Source organism: Carassius gibelio, chromosome A9, assembly GCF_023724105.1.
Source record: "Carassius gibelio isolate Cgi1373 ecotype wild population from Czech Republic chromosome A9, carGib1.2-hapl.c, whole genome shotgun sequence".
Classification (NCBI taxonomy): Eukaryota; Metazoa; Chordata; class Actinopteri; order Cypriniformes; family Cyprinidae; genus Carassius; species Carassius gibelio.
The window spans coordinates 29,393,447-29,418,270 of NC_068379.1; the positions used below are offsets into that span (position 1 = coordinate 29,393,447).

General features: G+C 37.7%; 1 protein-coding gene and 1 pseudogene across 1 annotated transcript; both read left to right on the forward strand.

Annotated features, from left to right (window-relative positions):
• The first annotated feature begins 2,951 nt into the window (after positions 1-2,951).
• On the forward strand, positions 2,952-5,989 carry neurod1 (neuronal differentiation 1). The gene is made up of 2 exons (XM_052606758.1): positions 2,952-3,098; positions 3,948-5,989. The coding sequence occupies exon 2, from the start codon at positions 3,957-3,959 to the stop codon at positions 5,001-5,003; it is 1,047 nt and encodes a 348-aa protein (XP_052462718.1). The 5' UTR covers positions 2,952-3,098; positions 3,948-3,956; the 3' UTR covers positions 5,004-5,989.
• Positions 5,990-7,802: 1,813 nt separating this feature from the next.
• LOC128020188 (ceramide kinase-like protein) overlaps positions 7,803-24,824 on the forward strand; it is a 52,149-nt pseudogene continuing 35,127 nt past the window's right edge.

The window sequence follows — 24,824 nt, forward strand, 5'->3', positions numbered from 1 at the left end:
CTATCTATCTATCTATCTATCTATCTATCTATCTATCTATCTATCTATCTATCTATCTATCTATCTATCTATCTATCTATCTGTCTGTCTGTCTGTCTGTCTGTCTGTCTGTCTGTCTGTCTGTCTGTCTGTATGCATAAAATATATTTTATGCATAAATTATATTACATAAATAAATACAGTATATTTCATGAATTGTTATTTTAAATATTCTATTCGATTTTAATTTAACCTTACATGCAGACATTTAGAAAAAGACCATACATTGTAACAATTTTTTTTTTCAATTTTTTCTAAGTTGTAAATAAAAGATAATTAGATTACGTTTTACAAGAAAATTATATTTCAATCTAATTCAATAATAACATTTAATTCAATATTACTTGCCGTTTTTTCAGTGTAGTTTCTCAATTTTAACAGAAGATGGCGCTGGTGACCATAATTAGACTCAACAGAGTCATAGCTCCGATCTTATACACATACACAGGGTTCCAGTGAAATGAATATTAAACGTAAAATGCGACTATAACCATTTTAAATAACAATATATTAATAGTACATTTATTATAATAAGATGAAAGCCAACGCCATACTGTTTAATCTAATGCACTGGAAATTTATTTCATAAATGTATACCAAATAAAACATTTAGGCCTAAACAAAATAATTTATATTTTGTAGAACTCTGGTGCCGACTGCCTCGAGAGGCCGCACTGGTCCCATGTGCAGCAGGTGGCGTTACCTGCAACCCAAACGAGCCCTTGAACTAAAGAAACACAGAATCAATCCACAGAGCTGCACAGATGGGTCACCAGCCAAAACGAGCGCCACTGCATGATTTATTGCGCCAAAATACCACAGAACTAATCAGCGGACAAACTAATTAATAGAAATCTGCATTTTTGCATAATTAATTAGAGCAACTCACAATAAAATAAGAGATAGGGATTTATTCTGTCGGGAGAGCCATTCAAGCAGAGAAAGAGAGATTTGGTTTGTATCCCCTGTTCCAGTCGGAGGAAAGGTCTGCTGGTTTAAGCAGAGGACGGTAAAGGTCAAATATCATGTTAGGATGGGAGCGGAAACTTACAGGAAGCGTTAAAGAAATCTTACAGGAAGTTACCTACTTCTGTTCGTTTTGTATCAGAGCTTACATATATATGATTTATATATAAATTTGAGCAATTGTTCTACCTTTTGATTTATTCGCCTTTGTATTAAACCAGAGAAAATAAAAATTATCAGTCAGGGCGATGTAATATGACATCATACACTCTGTAAGCTATATTTTAATGCATGTAATTTATAATACCACATAAAATAAAGAGTGTGGTATGTGTGGGATGCTGAAGAAACGAGAAGTGCAAAAGCGTGAACCAAATGCGACACAAGTCCTCTGAGTTGCTGTCAGTGGTGCTGAAATCACTTGGTTTGCATGGCAACAAGGAGATAAAGACTGCAAACAGACGGCTTCCTTTCGGACCTTTGACCGGGACAAACTTGTTGATTTTTATGAGAAATATCAGCAGCATTCAGAGCCCATGTTCGTGGACACTTCACGGTTACCTGGTTATCAGATGTCTGCGGTAGGCCATTAACAGATGTCAGGAGAGATAAGCACAGATAAACAAACAATGGAAAGAAATATTTTCCATGCATGAGCAAACAGCAGGGGAGGATAGAGACGAGATACCCAACTCAGCTTTAGATCGAATAAAAACAATTGCACTACCTCAGTAAATCAAAACCTGCAAATCTTTAATATGCTCTCATAAAGTTTATTTGATCAATGTAAAGTTGAGCAAGCCTAAGATGTTTTTCTGGACTGATTCTGAACTAAATCCCATAGGCCAATATTTTAAAGACAACAAATACTCTCAAAGCTAACAACTACCGGCTAAGTAGGCTACACAATTAATGCATGATTAGATCATACACAGACTTTTATAGTGAAAAAAGTGTTATTTTGTTACTTGTCTAGATGACTTTCTGTTGATATCTAATAGGCTGATTCCTCAATTTTATTTCATTTTATTTATTGTAGGCCTATTTATTTATTTTAATAGCCTATATAGGCTATTATAGGCTAATCAAAGCACAAACGCTCCACGTCTGTTTAAATGCCACTGTATAGTTATTCCCCCATTTATGTACTTGCCTCTTTTTTTTGGGAAGGGGGGGGGGGGTAGTTGGAGGGGCAGTGATATTAAATTGAATAGAAAACACCAGATTTAGGACGTTGGATCAGGTTAGTGAGCCGTGAAACATGCTTTTTGTCAGTGCGCGTGCGACTCGCGTGCCGCCCGACCAGCATTGACAAGAGGGGGACTCATGACCGGGATCTCGAGCCAAACTTTGCAATAGCCTACTGTTTACACTCAAGATCACGAGATACTTGTAAAACATAAGCAACAATTCTCCGAACCACCACAACAAACTACAAATTTCTCAAAAATCAAATGGGCTAACCTATAAAAAGTAATGATAAGATAATAATAATTTGTATTTTTTTTATTATACAATTTAGGCGTATTTATATTCTTTTAGACAGGACCTAGGCCTATTTCTACTAATAATTAGGGACAAAACCTACTGAGTAATTATGAGATAATTTATGGACACGCATAAAGAACTGTCCGCTTTAAGACAACGGGATGTAGCTAAAGAAAGAGCCGGTCGTGATTGAATGTGTCCCACGCTTGAAAGGGTTAATCCATCCTGCGGGTACAAACAGGTCCACTGAGTCTCTAACTGGCGACAGATGGCCACTTTCTTTCGGCCACAAAGGGACGGAATACGGAGCTCTGGCGAATACAAATGGAAGAGATCACGTGACACTTGAGGCCGTTTTCCTGACGTAGTCGGCCATATGGCGCGTGCCGGGGAAGGGGCGGGGCCAGATGCCAATCACGGGCGCAGGGTGGGACTGTAGAGGCAGCCACAGACAGACATCCACTCGCATCTTCCAGCATCAGCAGCACCGCTATATAACCAGAGCATCCCATCGGCGCAGCCACATTAGGCTTCAATCCGCAGGACTTCCCACACCACCACGACGGGCATGAAACTGTCATAACAAGACATTCAACAAATCCTAGGTATGTCTTGTTTCTTTCATTAATAATAAACTCTGTATTTGACATATTTATGTTGAACTGACAAATAGCTCGGTCTCATTCAGATCATTCGTATGTTGCTGATGGTTATACTCCATGATACTTATACATGAACAGACGTTTAATTTGGAACGGCATACATTTTGCATAACTGATACTTCGTAAACCCACAAATAAATCTACTGAAAAGGTAAATGAATTGTTACATTCAATAGTGAATATGTGCCAACTTGCATTGACAAGTTTTTTGCGTTTTTTTCAAATTAATAAAATTAATTACAAAATTGATTTTTGGAGTGCAAAATAATCCTGTATATTGACAAATTAATACTTTTTACAATCTCATTGTCTAAACTTCTGCTATACTGTACAATACTTGCTTTTAAGATTTAAAAAAAATCTTGCTGTTCAGTCTCGTTAAACAGGATTAAGGCAATACCAATTTACTTATGATAATTCAAACTACATTCAGACTAATTTATTTCAAACCTAACCAGAAATTAGAATTTAGTTTCTGAATACCTAGGAATAAAAAAACACACACACACACAAACATATATATAATATTCCAATATTCCTTATTAAATTCCTTCATACTTCAAAATGAACAACAAGGACTCCATCTGATTAGGAATCTCGGATGATGTTACATAACAAAGCTGGATGAAGTAAGCAGCTATGATTCATCCACAGGTCATGTGTTGTTGCATTTTGAATGTGCAACGTAGTGCATTTCATTTTTTTTTAAGGCTTGCATGCCTCTAATGTTTAAGATAATACAGAACAATTTGATTGAATGGATGTTTAAAGGCTTTATTTATCGCTTTGTAGAGTTCCAAAATGACGAAATCTTACACAGAGGAAAGCATGATGCTGGAGTCTCAAACTAGCACGAGCTGGACCGACAAGTGTGACAGCAGCTCCCAAGACGAGCGCGACGTGGAGAACACCAGCGTGCCCATGCACAAGGATATGGAGGACGACGAAGTAGGACTTAGCCGACTCGAAGATGAGGATGACGATGAGGAAGAGGAGGAGGAAGAAGACGGCGATGATACCAAGCCGAAAAGACGAGGACCCAAGAAGAAGAAGATGACTAAGGCGCGTCTACAGAGGTTCAAACTAAGGCGCATGAAGGCGAACGCCCGGGAGAGGAACCGCATGCACGGGCTCAACGACGCGCTGGAGAGCCTACGCAAAGTTGTGCCGTGCTACTCCAAAACGCAGAAGCTCTCCAAGATCGAAACACTACGACTGGCCAAGAACTACATTTGGGCGCTTTCGGAAATCCTGAGGTCGGGCAAAAGCCCGGATCTAATGTCTTTCGTGCAGGCCTTGTGCAAGGGCTTGTCCCAGCCCACGACCAATTTGGTCGCAGGATGCCTCCAACTGAACCCCAGAACTTTTCTCCCCGAACAGAGCCAGGAGATGCCCCCTCATATGCAAACAGCAAGTGCTTCCTTTTCCGCTCTTCCCTACTCCTACCAGACGCCCGGTCTTCCCAGCCCTCCATACGGTACAATGGACAGCTCTCATATCTTTCACGTCAAGCCGCACGCGTACGGGAGCGCACTGGAGCCATTCTTTGACACCGCGCTCACAGACTGCACCAGTCCCTCCTTTGACGGACCTCTTAGTCCACCTTTGAGCGTTAATGGGAACTTTTCCTTCAAACACGAGCCCTCGTCGGAATTCGAGAAGAACTATGCCTTTACCATGCACTATCAGGCGGCGGGCTTGGCCGGCGCGCAGGGACACGCGTCTCTTTACGCGGGCTCTACGCAGCGCTGTGATGTACCCATGGAGAACATTATGTCGTACGAGGGGCACTCGCATCACGAGCGGGTCATGAACGCACAGCTGAACGCGATATTTCACGACTCGTGATGATTCTAACAGACATTTGTGATTACTGCTCGTCACGGTATTCTGTTATGGCTGATGCAAAAAGAGCAACAACATTATATGCTTAATCTTATGTACTTATTTATTGTTGTTACTGCCTTTAGGAGAAAAGAGAATTCGTTTATTCTCGTTCCCCTTATGTATTGTATTCTATAGCGCTTCTACGTTGCGGTCACACACAGGTGGGAACAGGCGTGACTTTCTTCAGAATGTGTTACTTATCCATGCTACAAAATCACAAGCAATAATTTGGAATCTATGCAATTTTTAATCCGATACTGGGCCAATTATAGAAATGAATAGAGATTGATATATTTTTCAACCTATTACATTTTACTACTTATCTATCCCATACTGAATTATTTTGTTGTGATTTTGTATAGAAGTGTTAATTTTTATAAAGTCAAATCCCTGCATCATTCCATGCAACCCCTCATGTTAATGTTTTATAAAACTGGTTTATCTCTGGTTTATATAAAACAGTACTCAATCTAGTAATAACCAGCAGGCAAGTGCTTAAAAATCTGTAATGTTGCCTTAGCAATTAATTACTGTAAAATCATGCAGAGTTGCAGAAGTCCCGTTCTTTGAACCCCGTCTAATTTAACGTTCAATCAGTTATCCTTTGTGGAATTTCGAATTGCTTGAGTGCTGAAAAATTCGGTTGTTAGAGTCTCAGTGTTGTACATAAAAGCTTGACTATCACCTTTTAAATTCGCCCTGTGTAAAAAGCTGATCGAGAGGCCTGTCTTTCTAAGATGGGAAATAAATAATGGACTGAATTAGTCTGCTCAAACTATTCGGTTATTCTCGACTTGAAATTTTATTGCTTGTGAAGAAGGAGCAAACAATGACGATGCAACCAAAAAGAGGTTGATTACAAAGTGACTCTAGTTTTGAGACTGTTGTATGTGTGTATCAGTTCATGATGGAGGTTTACGAAATAAAACAAATGGTTTTGAATTTAACATTATCATAGTCATTTATTTAAAAACATTTAGAGATACATGCATCACTCCAGGCACTTTCAGATTTTTTTTCTTTATAAATCATTATTTGTATTTTCTTTAAAACACCGACTTGCTGATTGTTCAGTTAAAATATCGATTTATAAACAGGTGAAAAGGTTTGAAACAGTTGGCTACATTTTGAAACTATTAATATGAAATTTCAAGGTCATGTATATAATTCAATATAATTAAACATATTTTTCTTTCCTAAAGGATATTCACTGTTAGTAGGCTTTAAGTAACCTTAAGCGGCTGTATTGATTTGGTGCGCAATGAGAGAGTGTTTCTTACCTGAACGCATTGCCTACAGTTTAAAATTAATAGCACAGAGGAGCCCAATGCAGACCCACGATATAAATGCACTTCCCAAAGTCTACTATTATCCAGGCTTATTTAAAACCAGATAGGGCTTAAAAAAATCTCCTCAAAATAACTTGACATGCAGCATCACGAAAAATGTAAGCGAATAGCTTAATGTCGCCATCGCATAGCAATACACTTATAAAAGGTTTTAATAAATATAAAAAAAATGTTTGGAATTTCCAAATACACCCTATATCACCGCAGATTTCACACCATACATCAGTGTAAATGGACCTGTCCTCGAATAATTTATAATCCACCTGTTCAGCAAATAATTATTCTCAAAATGTATCGGATATTTGTGTTTTATCTGAAGTGCAGAAAAGCCTTCGTTCATTATTAAATTAAGCTCAAGTTGTCACACACGCAAAATATAGATTATAATGAAAATTAAAAGACAAAGGTGTAAAAGAGAGTTATTGAGATGCCCTCACATGCATGCCCTCATATATATATATATATATATATAAAACAAAAATCTTTAAGAATTCTGTGCGTTGGGTGAAAGATTTTTGTATGCTAAATGGGAGCCATTTAGGCATCGCGACTAACATCGTCCTTTACAAATATCTTTCATTTATCATTTATACTTCATTGAGACTGTTGCATATATACAAAACGTTAAAAAGAAATTGAAATAATCTGGCATATAAAACGGGGAAACATCCACTAGAAGTTAACTGCTTAGTCTCAGAAGCTTTGGCCACTCCCAGGAACTGTCCAAGGTGCTGTGTGAGGACGACTTTTTCCACACATAGTAATACGGGTTATTGTTTAACACAGCAAATAGCCCATGCCTGCAGTCATTATAATATGGAAACATATTTAGACACGCAAGTTTGAAGCAGCCTATGTATTTGTTGACATTAAAACTCATTTAAATCCGCGGGAATACTATTACAGAAGTGCAATCAGTCTTTGACAAGATTAAAATATTTCTGTTAAAACATCTTCTTTTGCAATCCGTAATTTATTCAACTAACTAGTACTATGTCTAGTACTTTTAAAATCAGTAGCAAATAATGCTACAGCGATCTTTTGCTAGGGTATTTATATTCTATAGAAAATCGTTCACATATTCAGCTAGGCCCATGGATTTCTAGCAGGACCAAGCTTTAACAGAATAAGTACTAGTAACTAATATCATTTTTTACATATTTTTTTCATTTTTAGTAGGTTTTCCAGTTGTGATGATCTTTTTCAGTTTTACTATAGGATAACTATTTAGACATGAAACATTCTGTTTCTAATCTACTAGTACAAAAAAATGGATAGTTCGTTTAATAGGAATAAATGTAAAATGGCTGGTCATGGTATTTCTCAATACCACACAAATGTAATGATGAGCTGAAATAGTAATTACACTAAATGCGAGTGAGGGCAGCGAGCGCGCTCGGCTAAGAAAACCCAGCGGGCGCGCGCGCTCCAGAGGTGCACGGAGACGAGGAACTTCCTCAAAAGCCTAGAGACCGGGAGCGCGCCAAACCGGTAAATTGATACACAAAGGCGAGTTCACAACATTCTCACGATGTTTCAATTCCCGTGTAAATCGATAAATGTCCTGCACGCGTGTTCGGAGAATCGGGAGGAGTTGCACGAGACGCAACCGGTGTCTTCTCGCGGGACGAGAAAGCGAGTCAAGACAAAGAAGAAAAAGCCAAAACAGCAGCAAAACGCGACACTCTCTGTCTCGACCACTCGGTTATCCACGGATGACGCCCACAAGGAGCGAAAATAAAAGAAATATAGACCGGACGAGCCGATTGTAAGAGGAATCTTCCATATCGGGAAGAAGAGCCACTACGTTGTTCTCACGGCAACGCGGGTCACATGGACGCCCATTCAGTCCGAGACCCCTACAGGTGAGCAGCGCCGCGCTCTGTTTGCCGCCGTCTCCATGGTGATTGTATGCTACACCTGTTTCCGTCCTGTGTGTCTGACGCTCAAAGTCATATACGCCTCGTGCACGATGCACATGCAATCTCAGCATTGGAAAAGTGCTTGCACATGGACTCAACAGAAGCAAAGACTGTAGTTTGTAAACTTTTTAGAATGTTACAATGAATCATTTCATTTTCATTCAGTCTTTCTTAATTTGGTTATGCATATATTTCTGTCTTGTACATGAATACAAAAAAAGAGCAAATATCTTAAAGAGATTTATTAAGACAGAGTCATCAAAGACTGTAGAAGCTTGGTTTTATGAAGGTTTGGTTTTTGAATTTAGAAATTAATTTGGTGTCTCTCTCACACATTTTTTTTTGGTTATGTATATACTGTAGGCTTTACACATGATGACCACATAGGTCTACAAGTAACAAACTCTAGACTTGCACATCAGAAAGTTGCATTTTCAGAAATATATGGATTCTTCGACCACAGCACATTCTTTTACATGACTACACTGTTTTAGTGGGACTGAAAACGCAAACTTTTGAAAAAGAATGCAAGTTTTTGAAAATGATACCGTTTACCGTCTCTATGTAAACTATGAAAATGGGAATAAGAAAATGGTGATGACATGCGCATAAATGTTATGTGTTCAGTCAATAGGAGCATAGTGTTTATAATGACATCGCAAACTTGTGGCCTGGCATGCATAATACAGCATTTTTTTTGTGGATCTGTGGAAGTTGCAACATTAAAAAGGACCAAAAATATCCTTTGTAATATTTTTTTTAAATAAAAATAAACTTCTTTATTTATTTTCACAAAAAGTAGGCTTCTCCATCAATATTCAATATATATATTTTTTTTTTCCTAATTGTTGTAAACATTAGAACCAGAAATAGGCAAATTGCGGGATGCCTTTATCTCCCTTGTATCCTGTAATAATTACACAAGCAAAAGGGGGCTACAACAATATAACAATTCAAAAAAGGGGGGAAAAGGGGTAAAATCAGTCCTGCCAGAAACTCATGTGTAACAGCTGTGCTGGTAATGGACTCCGGCTGACTGTTGTGGCCACCTAAAGTAGGGCATCTGTCAGTCTTGTGGACAGTTAGCAAATGTCCAAGTAAATGATACTCAAAACTACCATCTGCATCATTATGCTAAGAAGATAACCATATGACTTTAGGAGGATTTGATTTCATTTAATATCAGTCAAACTCTAAGCTGTGCAGTTCTTTTGCTTTGGGTTTTATTCAAGGGATCCACTTACATTTTGAGTAACTAGAAATGTATGCAAACATGTCAGAGGGGGGCGCTCTATGGGAAATGCAGCAGCATCAAATAAAAACATGCATTTGTGAATGTAAGTCCACCTTTGCTGCAATCTTTGAGACCTTCATTAAAAAAAGCCCTCCAAAATTGCTCTTAAAGAGTAGATTCCCGATTTGATTGACCAGTAAACAAAACCAAATGGAGAAAATGAAACCATTTTGAAACACGCCCAGCAGTTTGAAGCTGAGGCATGTACTTCCTGTCTTTGGCTGTTGTTCTGCTCAGGCACTTCAAAGTGTGAGTGCTGCCGAGTGCAAGAGAGACTTTCAGTCAGCGTAAGCTTTATAGACAGTACTTTTCATCTGTGATCCAAGCTAATGTTATTAAGCCAGAGCTCTCATTACACAGAAAGCATTCATCTAATAACCCCCTATGGCCTTTACCAAATGTTCGCTTAAAAATGCCAAAAAATGACTGAGAGATCCCAATATGCTGGGGTCTCTATTTGACGCTCATGTGCTTTTTTTCTGCTGTGGGATAACAGATCAGAATATTGCCCCTGATCCCTCACTACAAATGACTGAGAGAGATTGAAGGACATTATCCAGCAGACAAACACAATATCAAATTACTTGACTGCAATGTGGCATTTCAGAACTTGTTTCTATGACAACACTGAGTGTTGGATTTCAGTGATGATGTGATACTTTTGTTTATATCTCCCGTTGCTTAATTTCTGATTATGTCACATGCTTTACACCTACAAAACAAAAACAACTGTGATCAAATTAATTTCTTAACATTTAAACAGTTTGCTTATGTGTGCACATATATACATATTATAATAACTAGTTTAAAAAAAAAAAAAAACTATATTCTCTATATATATATATTCTCTATATTCTCTATATATTCTCTAAAACTATGTTCTCTATATTTTAGTAAAGTAAAAGTATTTCTTTAAATATTAAAATGGAAAAAGATTGTAATAATGTTTCACAATATTACAGATTTGTCTGTTTTTATATTAAAATAAATGTAGCCTTGGTAAGCATGAGAGACTTCTTGGAAAAAACATAAAAAAAAAAAAAAATCACAATTACTCCAAACTTTTGATCAGCATAGTGCATATACTCTGTCATAATTTACTTATGATGTTGTGACTTGGAACACAAAATAGATTTTAATTCTTTTAATTCTTTTATTATTCTTTGTATTTTGTCAGAAGAAAATCATATGGGTTTGGAATGACATGAGGATAAATAAATGATGACAGAAATTTCATTTTTGGGTGAACTATCCCTTTAAGACACCACTAGCTGCGGAGCTAACATCAGTTTCTTTTTTTAGAGGTCAGCACTATATGTTACAAAAATACCAATGAAAAATTGTCTTATTGCATTACCTAGAGCTGATCCAGAGTAAACAACATGCCAGTTAGCTCACCTTTTAGAAATGAAGGTAGAGCCAGGTGAATTGGCCTCATATTCCACAACAACCACAGAAGCTTGCGGGAGACTGGGATTGTTTGCCAAAGGGATCTAGGTTTGACTTTTTGAACCCTGAATTTGCTTAGCATTGGCCTTGGCTTTACTTCAGTGTGTCTGCTGAATGTACAAACGCCGTGATTTGATCTGACTGCCAGAGCAGTTCACGCCTCCAGTCCACGCAGTTCATTTAGATCACTCTGGTGGGTTCATGTCATGTGGGTGCTGATTTTACCTCTGGCTCTGTAGAAATATACAAACAAAGCTCCTGGGTCAGAGATTGCAAATCTATCCTTTTATTTATTTTAATTTATATCATAAAACTGGATACAGAATGCAATAGTTTAAGTAAAAAGTTAACACTGAGTTGTGTTCCACCGCTAAAATGTTTGTACTGAATTCTACTGCTTAAATGATTGCTCATGTCAGCAGATGAACCTATAGGAAAGAAAATCACGCATGAGATCACTTCAGTATCTCTTTTTTCTTTCTTGTGAGAGCAATGAGATTATATGTAGTATTTTGTTTCTCCAATTTTTATACTGAACAAAAAAAACACCTTTAAAATATTAATATTAGTTTTAGTACAATTAATATTAGTTTTGTGTGTGTACACTCTGAGATTAATATGAACTCACATATCATTTAATAGTTTAATAATTCATTTAGTGGTCCTGTAGCTCAATTGGTAGAGCATTGTAATAAAACAAATAATAAGGTTGGATTAAACTGCTATTTTTAAATCTATAATCAGATATGTCCACTGCAGGGATTTTCCTTTCTATGCAGGAGAATCTAATTACCTTATAGAGTGTATCCTGTATGCATGCTCATTTATCTCTGATAGGGAATAATACATTAGATGAGAGATGTAGAATGCAATTATTCTTCTATATGCATTTTAAAATGATTTTGTTTCAGATTAAATCTTAAAATATTGACTTTAGTTCTCAGCTTCTGTTTTATAGTTCACTTTAGGCATTTATATGCAGAATGAGCATGTCATGTAAGCAAATGCTAGATGGTTAACCATACATAAGCTGCGGTACTAGATCTTTGAAAATGACCTGTTTTTCCCAGAACTCTGAGGACTTTGGTTGACCATTGCGGTCAGCATGGAGCATCTGCCCTAGTGAAGCTCACTGGAACTGGACTGACTGGCTCAGCCTCAGATTTCTGAGACTAATTGCACCGCTGAGGTTATCTGATCCCATTTCACAGCACCGAGGGACATAAGGGGGACATTTTTTAGTCCAGACATTCTCCATCCATGGAAAAATGCTGGGCAGAGACGAGATCGTTCAGTAGTCAGTCAACGTCAGTTCTAAATAACGGTATACTCTTCAATAAACATCAATCAAAAAAAAACCAACATGTTTTGTGACTTCAGATATGTTGATAAGTATTGTTAATTTAGCAATTTAGTCTCATTAATGAAGTTATGTTACACATTTAAGCAATACAGTCTTACAGACCCCCACCCCCTTCATGTCCCCAAATTATTTTGGCCGGGAGCATAATGAAAAGTAGATGACTATAATTGTTTATTTCTAGAGCCTGTTTAAAAATAATGAGCAGATCATCATTAGCATCAATAATGAGTCATTATGCTGAGACATGCTCAGCTCTTCTACTAACACCTGAGACTCGGAGTTGGAGCCTCTGGTTACAGACCCAACGAGATAGACGTACATGCTTCCAAAACACCACAACAGCATAAGAATGAGCATAAGAACAGTTTTGTATTGTATGAAATGCATCCCGCCATAAGCCTGCCATGTGTTCACCAGAGCAAATTTAAACACAAGTTGTTCCAAATTTGTATGACTTTTATTCTTTTGCAAAACACAAAAGAAGATATTATGAAGAATTCCGAACCACACTGGACCTTACTAAAAAAAAAAAAAAAAAAAAAAAAAAAAAAAGAAGAAATTAATTGCATTTATTGCACTGATCGGCACGTAATTTTTACAATCCCACAAAGGACTGTGTACAATTATGGACTCTGTGTGGTTTGACAAAAGCCAAAAATATATAGTAATACGCTGCATTGCACATGCACAGTGTTTGATTTTATAAATTCTTTAAAATGCTATTTATCTAGCAGGTTGTCCTATGCAAGCCAATCAGCTGGCTTGTGTACCAAACACAGTCAAAGTTCAAGTGTGTGACCCCTCTGTATTGCAATAGGGGTATACAGTGTCACAGTCTAATTGCATACAGGGAACAAACAGACGCTGCCTCCTTTGTTTGCATCCAGGGGGCTTGAAAACGGTAATATAAAAATGTAAATATTGGGTTTTGGTGTGTGGGTCTGGGGACACAGGCTTCCACAGGCACAGGTGGAAAATATGCTCTCTGATGCCATGCTGGGAACCACATGGCCCCACACAACATGGGGGCAAAGAGTGGCTTGCTGACCTGGCATAGGCTTTCTGCAGTTGGACCCTTTTCAAACAACGGTATTAGTTTCATCTGTGAGAGTGCTGCATGCATCAACAATGAGTAGGGTGAAGAAGAGACAAAGAGACTGATGCCAAACTGAACCCTGTTAATGCAGGTGAAACAGATGAGACATTCATGGATATTTTCTATATTGAGAAGTAATTATAGATTTTTACTTTTTCTGAAGGAAAGAGTGGTGCTTACCTGTGCATATTTCATTTGGATGATACTATGATGTTGTAGGGGGTTACCAGGGCATTGCTATGCAGTTTCTAGAGGTTTCTATGAGGTTACTTGATGGTTCAAAGTTTAAGAGCCCACCTTTAAGTCTTCGTATTGCTTCTTAAAGTGCACTTTTATCAAATTTTCCTAGTTAAAATATGAAACAAAATACATTTATTTGAGATGCAACACTGCATTAGATACTAAGACTTGTTTTGTTGTATCTTTTATACAAGTGTATTTTTTTTATTTTACTGCACTGACAGATTTTTATTTTATTTTATTTTATCATGTTTTAAGTTAAAAACAAGAGCAAAAAAAAAAAAAAAAAGTGAAACAACAACAACAACAAAAACAACCCTTCTCCTCAGCTATAGCCGCAGGCCGATCATTTATGTCTGGATCACAAACAGTATGAGATTAGTTACATGTTGAAGTTTAATACTTGGTTTGTTCATACCACTATTGTTAAGTACGAGCAGTAGGCTACTAAAAGTGATTCTTCAAGCACCACCTGAAAAAATCAGTGCATATGCATCAGACCATATGTATATTGAAATCTCACTGTTACAAAGTCTAGCAGCTCAAATCACTGCCGGTGCAGAATTGATTCTTTTTGTCCATACATTAGTTGGATGATGACATGACGTCGGGCCCCCTGCATCTCGCCTTTGCCGGAGAGCTGCTGAGAGGAAGCTTGTATCCATCTGGAAGCAATAAAGTTTTCTAGAAGAGTGCACAGTTTTATTTAATCTCCCGATGTCGTACTGTGCCTCAATTGAAGGGCTGTTCCCATCTTGTCATCTGAAATCAACCTCATGTGCGCCAGAATATGACACTTGCCACGCTGGGGGGCCACAGAAACGTTGTTCTATGCTTTGTTTTCTGCTTTCTGGATATCCGCCTTGCGAGGCCCAACAGAACTGGTATTTTCAAACTAATTAACAATTTCCTAGTATGCAAAAGCTTATGACAACCAGCAATTCTAAACTGATAGAGATGATTTAAAGTCAGTTTTAAATGCTTTTTTTTTTGCTGTATTGTCCATGCATGCTGGACATGCAATTTTTATTAGCAAGTGTAACAACTCATCCAACTCTACAGAGTTTCTTTTCATCCAGCCTGATTTCATAGTAGCCTAGAAAACATGAATTGGCAGCCGGTGAGTGTGATGAGAGCTTGAGCGTGTGTGTGTGTCAGTGCTGGCTGAGAGTGGTGTCTACACACAGTGATACATGTAACTGTCAATGAGAGAGCTGAGATCTCCGGAGGAGGGCTCCGTGTTATATGACCTCGTGTGTTACCAGACGTGTCATATTGATTTGGCCCTTTGCAGCCCCTTTAGACCAATGACCCTGAACATATGGCCCTTCTTATTTGTGAACTTGTGTGCCCTGCAGCAGAGGCACCAGCAGCCAAAAAATTTCATTCCCCTTCTCTATCCCCAACTTTGAGTTTTGGTAATACTCTCAAATCCCTTTTAGATCACACAAAGAGGTATGGTGTCTTGAACGAGAAATCTACATATCACGTCTATACATCTTGAAGGTGCGTTTTGTCTTTTTGATTACTGCAATGTGGAATCTTTCAGATTATATACTGTATGAACTTGTGAGTGTGTGTATATGCCATAGGTAATCACCAATCACACGATCACATGATTACCTGTGCCATACAAAGGGATAGTTTTCCATCATTTACTCACCCTTGTGGTGTTCAAAACCCATATTATGTTCCTTGTTTTGTTTATTTATTTATATAGCACAGATTAAATTTAACTCACGTTGCCCAAAGTGTTTCACAGTCACAAGCTAAAAAAATACAATAAATAAAACACAAGAAAATAACAGAGATAGACATATCCACCTCACATAAATAAACACAAACATTAACCCATTAAAAAAAAAACCTCTCCATTTGAATTTAAAAGATGTTGTTTTAACGCAGCTTTGAACATGGGTAAGGATTTGGCAGATCGAATAGAGTGAGGGAGGTTATTCCACAAATTAGGGCCTGTTCGAGAAAAAGCTGTATCACCACTATTGTTTATATTTTGTCCTGGGAGTGCAAAGCAGACGTTGATTTTCTGATCTCAAGGATCTAGAGGGGGTGTAGACTTTCACTAAACCGGACAAATACACAGGAGCTAGATTGTGCAAGGCCTTAAAGACAAGTGCGAGGATCTTATAAATAATTCTTAGTCGTACTGTCAGCCACTTTAATAAAATTAATAATGGAGTCAAAGATTCATATTTCTTTGCCGACTCGATAATTTTTGCTGCAGCCTTTAGTTTTTTTGTTTTTTGAACATCAGCTCCATAATGAATGGAATTCCAATAATCTATTCGAGAAAAGACAATGGATGTAATTGCTCTCTCAAAATCTGGAATGGATAGAAATGGTTTAGTCAGATGTAGATAAAAAAAAACAAGATCTCCCCACAGTGTTAATTTGTCTGTCCAACTTTAAATCACTATCAAGAACAAATCCCAAATTTTTAATCCCAGAGATTTAACAAAACCAGTCAAAGAAGTTGCATTCAAGCGCTGCAGCACATCATGCTTTTTAGGGCCAAACACAATAACATTGGTTTTATTTTCGTTAAACTTTAAAAAAATTGGTAACACAGATTGCTAATCATCCAATCACATGGCAGCATCTGGAAGTGGTGAAGTTGAAGTTCAAATCGAGCATCAGAATTGGAAAGAAAGAAGATTTAAGTGACTCCAAATGTGCCTTGTTGATGTAAGAGGTCAGAGGAGAATAGGCAGACTGGTTAGAGATGATAGAAAGTCAACAGTAACTCAAATAACCACTCGTTACAACCAAGGTATGCAGAAAACCTTCTCTGAACACACAACACGTGGAACCCTGAAGCAGATGGGCTACAACAGCAGAAGACCGCACCGGGTGCTGCTCCTCTCAGAACAGGAAACAGAGGCTACAATTTGCACAGTCCAGTGGTGGACAGTAACGGAGTAGCTTTACTTCGTTACTGTACTTAAGTACATTTTTCAAGTATCTGTACTTTACTGGAGTAGTTTTATTTTGAGCAACTTTTACTTTTACTTCACTACATTCCAAAGCATAAAATCGTACTTTTTACTTCACTACATTTCATAAAACATATCGTTACTCCCTATATCACGTGCTCCGACACGCAGAAGCGGTGTCTGATTCTTCATTAACGAACGGAGTCTTTTCAAAAGAAACTTTTAAATCGGATCGCGAATCGCACCAAACGATTCGTTTACGAATTAGAATGATCCGATTGCAGCTGTTCTGTAGTCGACCACTCACTGATTCAAATGAACCGTTTAGTGCGAGTCACCAGAAGTAAGAACCGGGAGATCTTGTGAGCGCGCGTGCGTCTGATGTTGCTAAAAGTAAGTTATGTCGAAATTTTGGATTAATTATTGTAACTGAAAATCATATTTAGGTCAAAACTGTCAGTTGTTTGGGAACTAAATCCGTTGTAAAGAGAGATCTATTTAAGCCCACTCAAATGCTCGAGTGCAGACAATGCATCAATTTTAGGTAAAAAAAAACAACAACAACAAAAACCTTAAAACAACACAGATTAAATACAATAACTCATGCATGTTCAAATTCACCGCTGCCGTAATGTTAACAGTTTTATTAAAATGTCCTTTGTGACGTCTGTTTTTATATTGTTTATCGACAGTAACGTCATACATATGTATATTGTTTGGATTAACTAGACGAGTAGACAGACATGAATGTTCATCGTACTGAAAATAAGTAAATATTGTTAGCTGATGCTAACTGTCTAGCTAACAAGCTTGTTGGTGCTAAGTTGATGTAATTTTTATAAATGTCCAAATATTTTTATTCAGCCACACATATCTATCTATCTATCTATCTATCTATCTATCTATCTATCTATCTATATATATATATATATATATATATATATATAGATAGATAGATAGATAGATAGATAGATAGATTACATCTGGTTAGAAAAGAAAGGATGTGATGTTCAGAACATGGTAACTACAGTAATTAGCAAAGTGGGAAGAGATGCACCCCGTTTGGCCAGGGGTGTTTTTAAACCACAGACAAGATTTGAGAAGGAAAAAATCATTATGAAATTTTTTTATTATTTTTTCCTTAAAATGTTCTTCCTAACTTCAGGCCCTATTATCATGTCATATATACATTACAGACCAAAAGTTTGGACACACCTTCTCATTCAAAGAGTTTTCTTTATTTTCATGAATATGAAAATTGTAGATTCACACTGAAGGCATCAAAACTATGAATTAACACATATGGAATTATATATGGAATTATACACATAACAAAAAAGTGTGAAACAACTGAAAATATGTCATATTCTAGGTTCTTCAAAGTAGCCACCTTTTGCTTTGATTACTGCTTTGCACACTCTTGGCATTCTCTCGATGAGCTTCAAGAGGTAGTCACCTGAAATGGTCTTCAACAGTCTTGAAGGAGTTCCCCGAGAGATGCGTAGCACTTGTTGGTTCTTTTGCCTTCTGTCTGCGGTCCAGCTCACCCCTAAACCATCTGGATTGGGTTCAGGTCCAGTGACTGTGGAGGCCAGGTCATCTGGCGCAGCACCCCATCACTCTCCTTCTTGCTCAAATAGCCCTTGATGCCTTCAGTGTGACTCTACAATCTTCATAGTCATGAAAATAAAGAAAACTCTTTGTATGAGTTTTCCAAACTTTTGGTCTGTACTGTAACTTTGATGTTCTGTAAAACAACTAACTTTAAAATACTTTTTTCTTACTGGTGAAAATCAGATGGTCATCTCTGTTTTCTCTCAGGTACATCACAGTGTAAGCTTCACAGTGAGCATTACTCTCATCAACGTAGTCCATATCAACAACAAAAATATCTTGACTCCATATAGTGGTTATTTTGGAAAAAATCCCAGGTATTTTGAGCAGTAGGATTATAAAAAAATGTGCTAATATAAAATTAAATTAAGTTGCCTATGTAAAATTGCAAACATCTATCTTGCAGTACTTTTTTACTTAAGTACATAAAAAATTGAGTACTTTTGTACTTTCACTTGAGTAAAATTGAAAAAGGAGTACTTTTACTTTTACTGGAGTAATATTTTACCATATGTATCTGTACTTTTACTCAAGTACTTGATTTGTGTACTTCGTCCACCACTGGCACAGTCTCACCAAAATTGGACAATAGAAGATTGGAAAAACGTTGCCTGGTCTGATGAGTCTTGATTTCTGCTGCTACATTCAGATGGTAGGGTCAGAATTTGCCGTAAAGAACATGAAAGCATGGATCCATCCTCAATGGTTCAGGCTGGTGGTGGTGGTGTAATGGTGTGGGGAATATTTTCTCGGCACACTTTGGGTCCCTTAGCACCAATTGAGCATTGTTTAAATACCACAGCCTACCTGAGTACTGTTGCTGACCATGTCCATCCCTTTGTGACTACAGTGTACCCATCTTCTGTTGGCTACTTCCAGCAGGATAATGCACCATGTCACAAAGCTCAAATCATCTCAGACTGGTTTCTTGAACATCACAATGAGGTCACTTTACTCAAATGGACTCCACAGTCACCAGATCTCAATCCAATAGAGCAGCTTTGGGATGTGGATGAACGGGAGATTCACATCATGGATGTGCAGCTGACAAATCTGCACCAACCGCGTGATGCTATCATGTCAATATGGTCCAAAATCTCTGAGGAATGTTTCCAACACCTTGTTGTATCTATGCCAAATTAAGGCAGTTCTGAAGACAAAAGGGGGTCCAACCATACGTGGCCGGTGTGTGTGTCTAATATATATGTATATATAATTATATATTTATTAAACAGTCTTATTTGGATCATGGTAATTGAGTAACCACCTTCACATGATGCATACTGTACATAATTGGAATATGATCAGTGACTTTTACTGCACAACACTTAAGTAGAACAAGTAGTTCTTTGTTATTTATATTTCTTTCTAGCATAATTTAATCTTAAATCAGCATTCTAATACTTGTGTTAGCTTTGTAATTGCATCAGCAAAGCCACGTCAAGAGAATAATTTTGCTCCTAATTTTAATGTAAAGTTGCATCAGTATTTACTTAAAAATAGATTAGCAAGTGTGGAGCTGTAAAGTGGCTGAAATACAATAGAGATATAAAAAAAAGTTTGTGTAAGCAAAAATTTGTGGCCTTCCAAAAATAGAGAGAGTACAATATTAGCAAAAAGTAAAGTTTAAATAGTGTGGCCTGTTTCTGAGCACATCAGCAGGAAACACCAGTCAGACTGGTACTTTAAAAGGTGTATCAACTCAATCTACATTGCTTCTGCTTAGCGGGCTACTCATTTAAACTCAATTTTCATGCTCTTAATTGACTAATTAGTCACTAATTAGGTCCTATTACCAAAAAAAAAAAAACCTCAGAGACCAGACCAACCTGACTAGTGCACATGCTGACAATTGCAGGGCAGTTGTACAGCAGAGTTTGAAGTCTCTCTATTAAAAGGGTGAACGTGTGCAAAAACTGCACACAATTAGCATCAAGCAGATAAGTCCTTTCTCTAATCCTGTTTACGGCTGGCATCAGGCAGATGTGCCAAGATTGATCCGGACAAGGCATCGGCTTACTGTAATGTAGCAGAGGAGAAGGCCCCCTTTTTCCTCTTCCCAGTCCCTTCAGGACCCTGTCTCACACCCTTGGAGGAAGCTTCCTGTGCAAGGCCGCTAACACGGGCCACTTTGTCATTTTCCCCAGCTCCCTGAAAGCTCTGGCGGGAGAGATTATCTCCTGTTCCCACTAATTCAATTGAATCAGGGTTTCTGTAAAGTGACCACAATGAAATGAAGCTTTGGAGTTAAATAAATAGAGTGTTGGAGGTATAGAGAGGTTGGAGCAGAAGCCTGAGTAGGAACAGATGGCGGCGGGGGTCCTGCGCAGTAATGTGAGAGGGTAGTTAATGTTCTGAAACGCGGAGGTGCGGCTTGGGGTGCTCCTAATGAAGAAAGGCTTAACTGTCATTTTGAGAGGAAGCTATAGAACTCGGTTCATCTTGAGGCTCGGCGACAGATTTCAGTGTGGTTTAATTGGGGTTTGCCTGTGGGTAATCGTTTACAGCGGGGTGTCAGGAGAGAACAGGAAGCTCGCAGTGCAGCTCTGTTAAAAGTCTGAATTCTCAACCATTAAAACTTAATATTTTTGTTTGTTTTGGTTCTCGTAGAGGACAGTACATCACAAAAATGTGACTGTACTAACAGAATGATCATTATATTGTTGCAAAGATGACATTTTAAACATATGTTGCACAATGAAAGTAAAATAATTATGATATTGTTTTGGACCCCACTGATCTTGTTCTTGAATGGGCAAAAACAGTTCAAAAGTTTAGTTAAGTCAGTAAGATTAGGAAGAAATGCCACCCTAAAAGAAAGCCTTGCCATCCCAGTTGGCAGCAACGAATTAAAGGTTATGGGCAAAAATGTGAACATTTACGAGCTCGAATCTTTCGTGATTCGTGATCCCGCTCCGAACTCCAAACTGATTCAAATGATTTGCGATCCCCAAACTGACTCAAATGATTCGCGAACCCACTTTGAACTACCGAACTGACTCAAATGATTCGCGAAGCCGCTACGAACTCCCGAACTGATTCAAATGATTCGTGACTCCGCTCCGAACTCCCGAACTAAATCAAATGATTTGCGATCCCCAAACTGACTCAAATGATTCGCGAACCCGCTTTGAACTCCCGAACTGACTCAAATGATTCGCGATCCTCAAACTGACTCAAATGATTCGCGAACCCGCTCCGAACTCTCAAATTGATTCAAATGATCCGCGAAGCCGCTCCGAACTCTCGAACTGATTCAAATGATTCGCGATCCCCATAACTGACTCAAATGATTCGCGATCCCGCCACGAACTCCCGAACTGATTCAAATGAGTCGCGATCCTCAAACTGACTCAAATGATTCGCGAACCCGCTTTGAACTCCCGAACTGACTCAAATGATTCGCGAACCCGCTCCGAACTCCCGAACTGATTCAAATGGTTTGCGATTCCCAAACTGACTCAAATGATTCGCGAACCCGTTTTGAACTCCCGAACTGACTCAAATGATTCGCGATCCCCATAACTGACTCAAATGATTCGCGATCCCGCTTTGAACTCCCGAACTGACTCAAATGATTCGCGAACCCCAAACTCTAATAATTTACAAAGTATTAATATACTGTAATATTTTGTTGTTGTTGTTGTTGTTGTTGCAATAAAAACAGACCTAAGACATCAATAGCCTTTAAAATGGCTTAAAATGAATTATATAAAAAAAGAATGAGGCAATAATGATTGGTTAATAATAACACTGTTAAAATACATAATGTAGGCATATACAAAATAAACAATTTATGTACATGTTATTACAAATGCCATGTGATTGCTGCTGTTACACTTACAGGACAATCAAATACTTGTTTAGGCTACTGACCAAACATTTCATTCAAATATTCACTTAATCTTTCATTTTTGGCCACCTTTTTGCTATAGATGACACAGACTTTATAATTTCTTCAACAAAAAAACATGCATATCACAACCCTTACAAAAATAAACCATGCTTTTATCATAGTAAAACTGCATGATTTCTGAAAGCTTGAGACTATAAAATAAATTAGAGTCATAATAAAGTTATAGCCACAGGTAAATGTCGAGAGCTACAATTGTGATTTGTAAATAATACAATTTATTCATTTAGTTGTTTATTTGATTAAAGTTATTTTTTCACCCCTATAGTAGTTTTTTTCCCCATCATCATATTTGAGGAAGGGGGGCACAACAATAAATCCTGCTTATGGGAACCCTTAAGGTGTTGTTATACACGTCTCTGGGAATGTGTGCTCTACTACACACACACACATACACACACACTGAAGCACGCGTGGTGTTTTCAGCTCTTCACTATATTGGCGCATGATGTAGGCTACACATGTGCAAGTCAGTGCGCTATGAGAAGATTTCAACATTTCATTTGATAAAACTATCATCATTCATTCGTATCGTATACACAGACTGACACAAACGGCAATGTCTTAACGACATCCTGTCAAAATAAAATTTCGGTATAACTTAAAGAAATTCAAACAGAAATATAGTACTATTGCACAGAAGAGTATGCTATACTTCAAGTAGGACTATTAGCTAATAATAATAGTTAATTAAAAAACACAGAAACTCTGTTTCATGCTTAAATTATGTTTTGGCATTTAAACACATAACATTAAGACCCATTACAAGTGATCCGGAAGGAAAAAATGTATAATTTGACTTTTAAATGTCTCTTGTGTGTTTGCTTTAGCTGACCATGATGTGAAGAAGCAGGAAGAGTATGTGGAGCTTAAGGATGTGTTTGCTGTGAAGGTAAAGCGGTGGCGCTCTGTGGGGCAGCAGACGGGTGGAACTCTGCTGGGCATCACACTCTTCCAGTGCAAGAAGAAAGGGCTCAAACTCAAGGAACATGCCATCCACATCAATAACCTCAGTGCAGACCACTGTGAGATTTGGTTCAAAAGCCTCAAAGAAATCCTCAGCGGTATGTGCACACGCCAAAGCAGCTCAACATCTACCATACACTGTCACAAATCAAACATTAGGCATTTTAGAATTATTTTTTATCAGTGCTTTAGTTAATTTTATGATGTGCAAACATTAACCTGGTCAACATTTGCTTCACTTTATATTTTATTGTGTTTGCTGACATTTATTGAATGAAGATTGCCCAACCCAGTAATGAATTGGATACAATTATTCTGTTCCTAAACCTAGTGAGTGTAGCATTTTAAGTGTGCTCTTGATGCAAGTCTACCTCAAGAGGTATGCAGCATTAATAATGCTTTCTTCTAAAATACTTTTTATGCCGAATTCTGTGGCAGAATTTATCCTTTACAGTGATGGAAATCGCATAATGCACTGATGCGAAACAAATATAATAAGAATGATGGAGAAAGTGAGGGAACTACTTACTCTACAACAACTTTAATAAATCTCATTTAAATATGAACCATCTAACAAAAATTTGAACCATTTTACCCCAATAATTTTTTTTTTTTTTTTTTTTTTTTAGCAATGTTGACTATAGCTCAAAATGAAATCGATCAAGTGACAATAAAGACAGTTCTAACAAAAAATAAATAAATAAATAAAAAATACAGCTAAAGGAAATAACAGCTTAACTGTTTTTTCAAATCAGCATATTAGAATTATTTCTGAAGGATCATGTGACACAGAACTGACTGGAGTAATGGCTGCTGAAAAAATTAATGTTAGCATCACAGGAATGAATTCATTCTAAAATATATTAAAGTAGAAGACAATTATTTTCATTGCAATAATATTTCACAATTTTACCATTTAATGTGTCTTACTGGGATCAAATAAATGCAGCCATGGTGAGCATAACAAGTTTTGTCAAAAACATAAAAAAAATCTCACGAGACAAATGTTTGAACATTTTTAAATGGATTAGAGTACTGCTTATTAGTTTAGCAACATGTGAACACCAAACTCAAATCAAGTTAGTCCTTTCAATGAGGAGAGCTATTTGTATAACCCATTGATCAGCCTATGTAGAGCATTAGATTGGTTCAGTAGGTTTTGGAAAAGAGCCTTTCTATCACAATTAAATGATTTCTCAAGTATGCATCTGACCTACAAATATGATGTAAAAATAATGTGCAAGGTGTGTCAGTTACATCCTGACTACACAAAAAAGTTATGAATAAACTCCACAGACTGTATTATAAGATAGTCTCATTGAGAGAGCCAAGGGGCACCATCACTTTTGTGTGATGACCGTATCATTGTGTGGTGTGCCTTAAGGGGGAGTCGGAGGGGGTCTTGAAAGAGGTGGGGTTGGACCTGCTGGATCAGATATTAGAGGAACAGGTTGGTCCTACGGCCTCCCTGGAGTTTGTAATTATCTGTGCTCCTCTCACAAGCGTTCACTGCCAAGACGGGCCAGCGGCCTGCCTAGTGCTTCGCTGTGCTACACGGGAGACAGGTGTCCTTCCAAATGCGTCAGAACTCTTCGTTCTCCGGTTCTCGAAAACCTGGGGGAAAG

Bases quoted from the DNA above. Each gene is read 5' to 3' on its own strand.
- neurod1 (XM_052606758.1), top strand. From the start codon at position 3,957: ATGACGAAATCTTACACAGAGGAAAGCATGATGCTGGAGTCTCAAACT.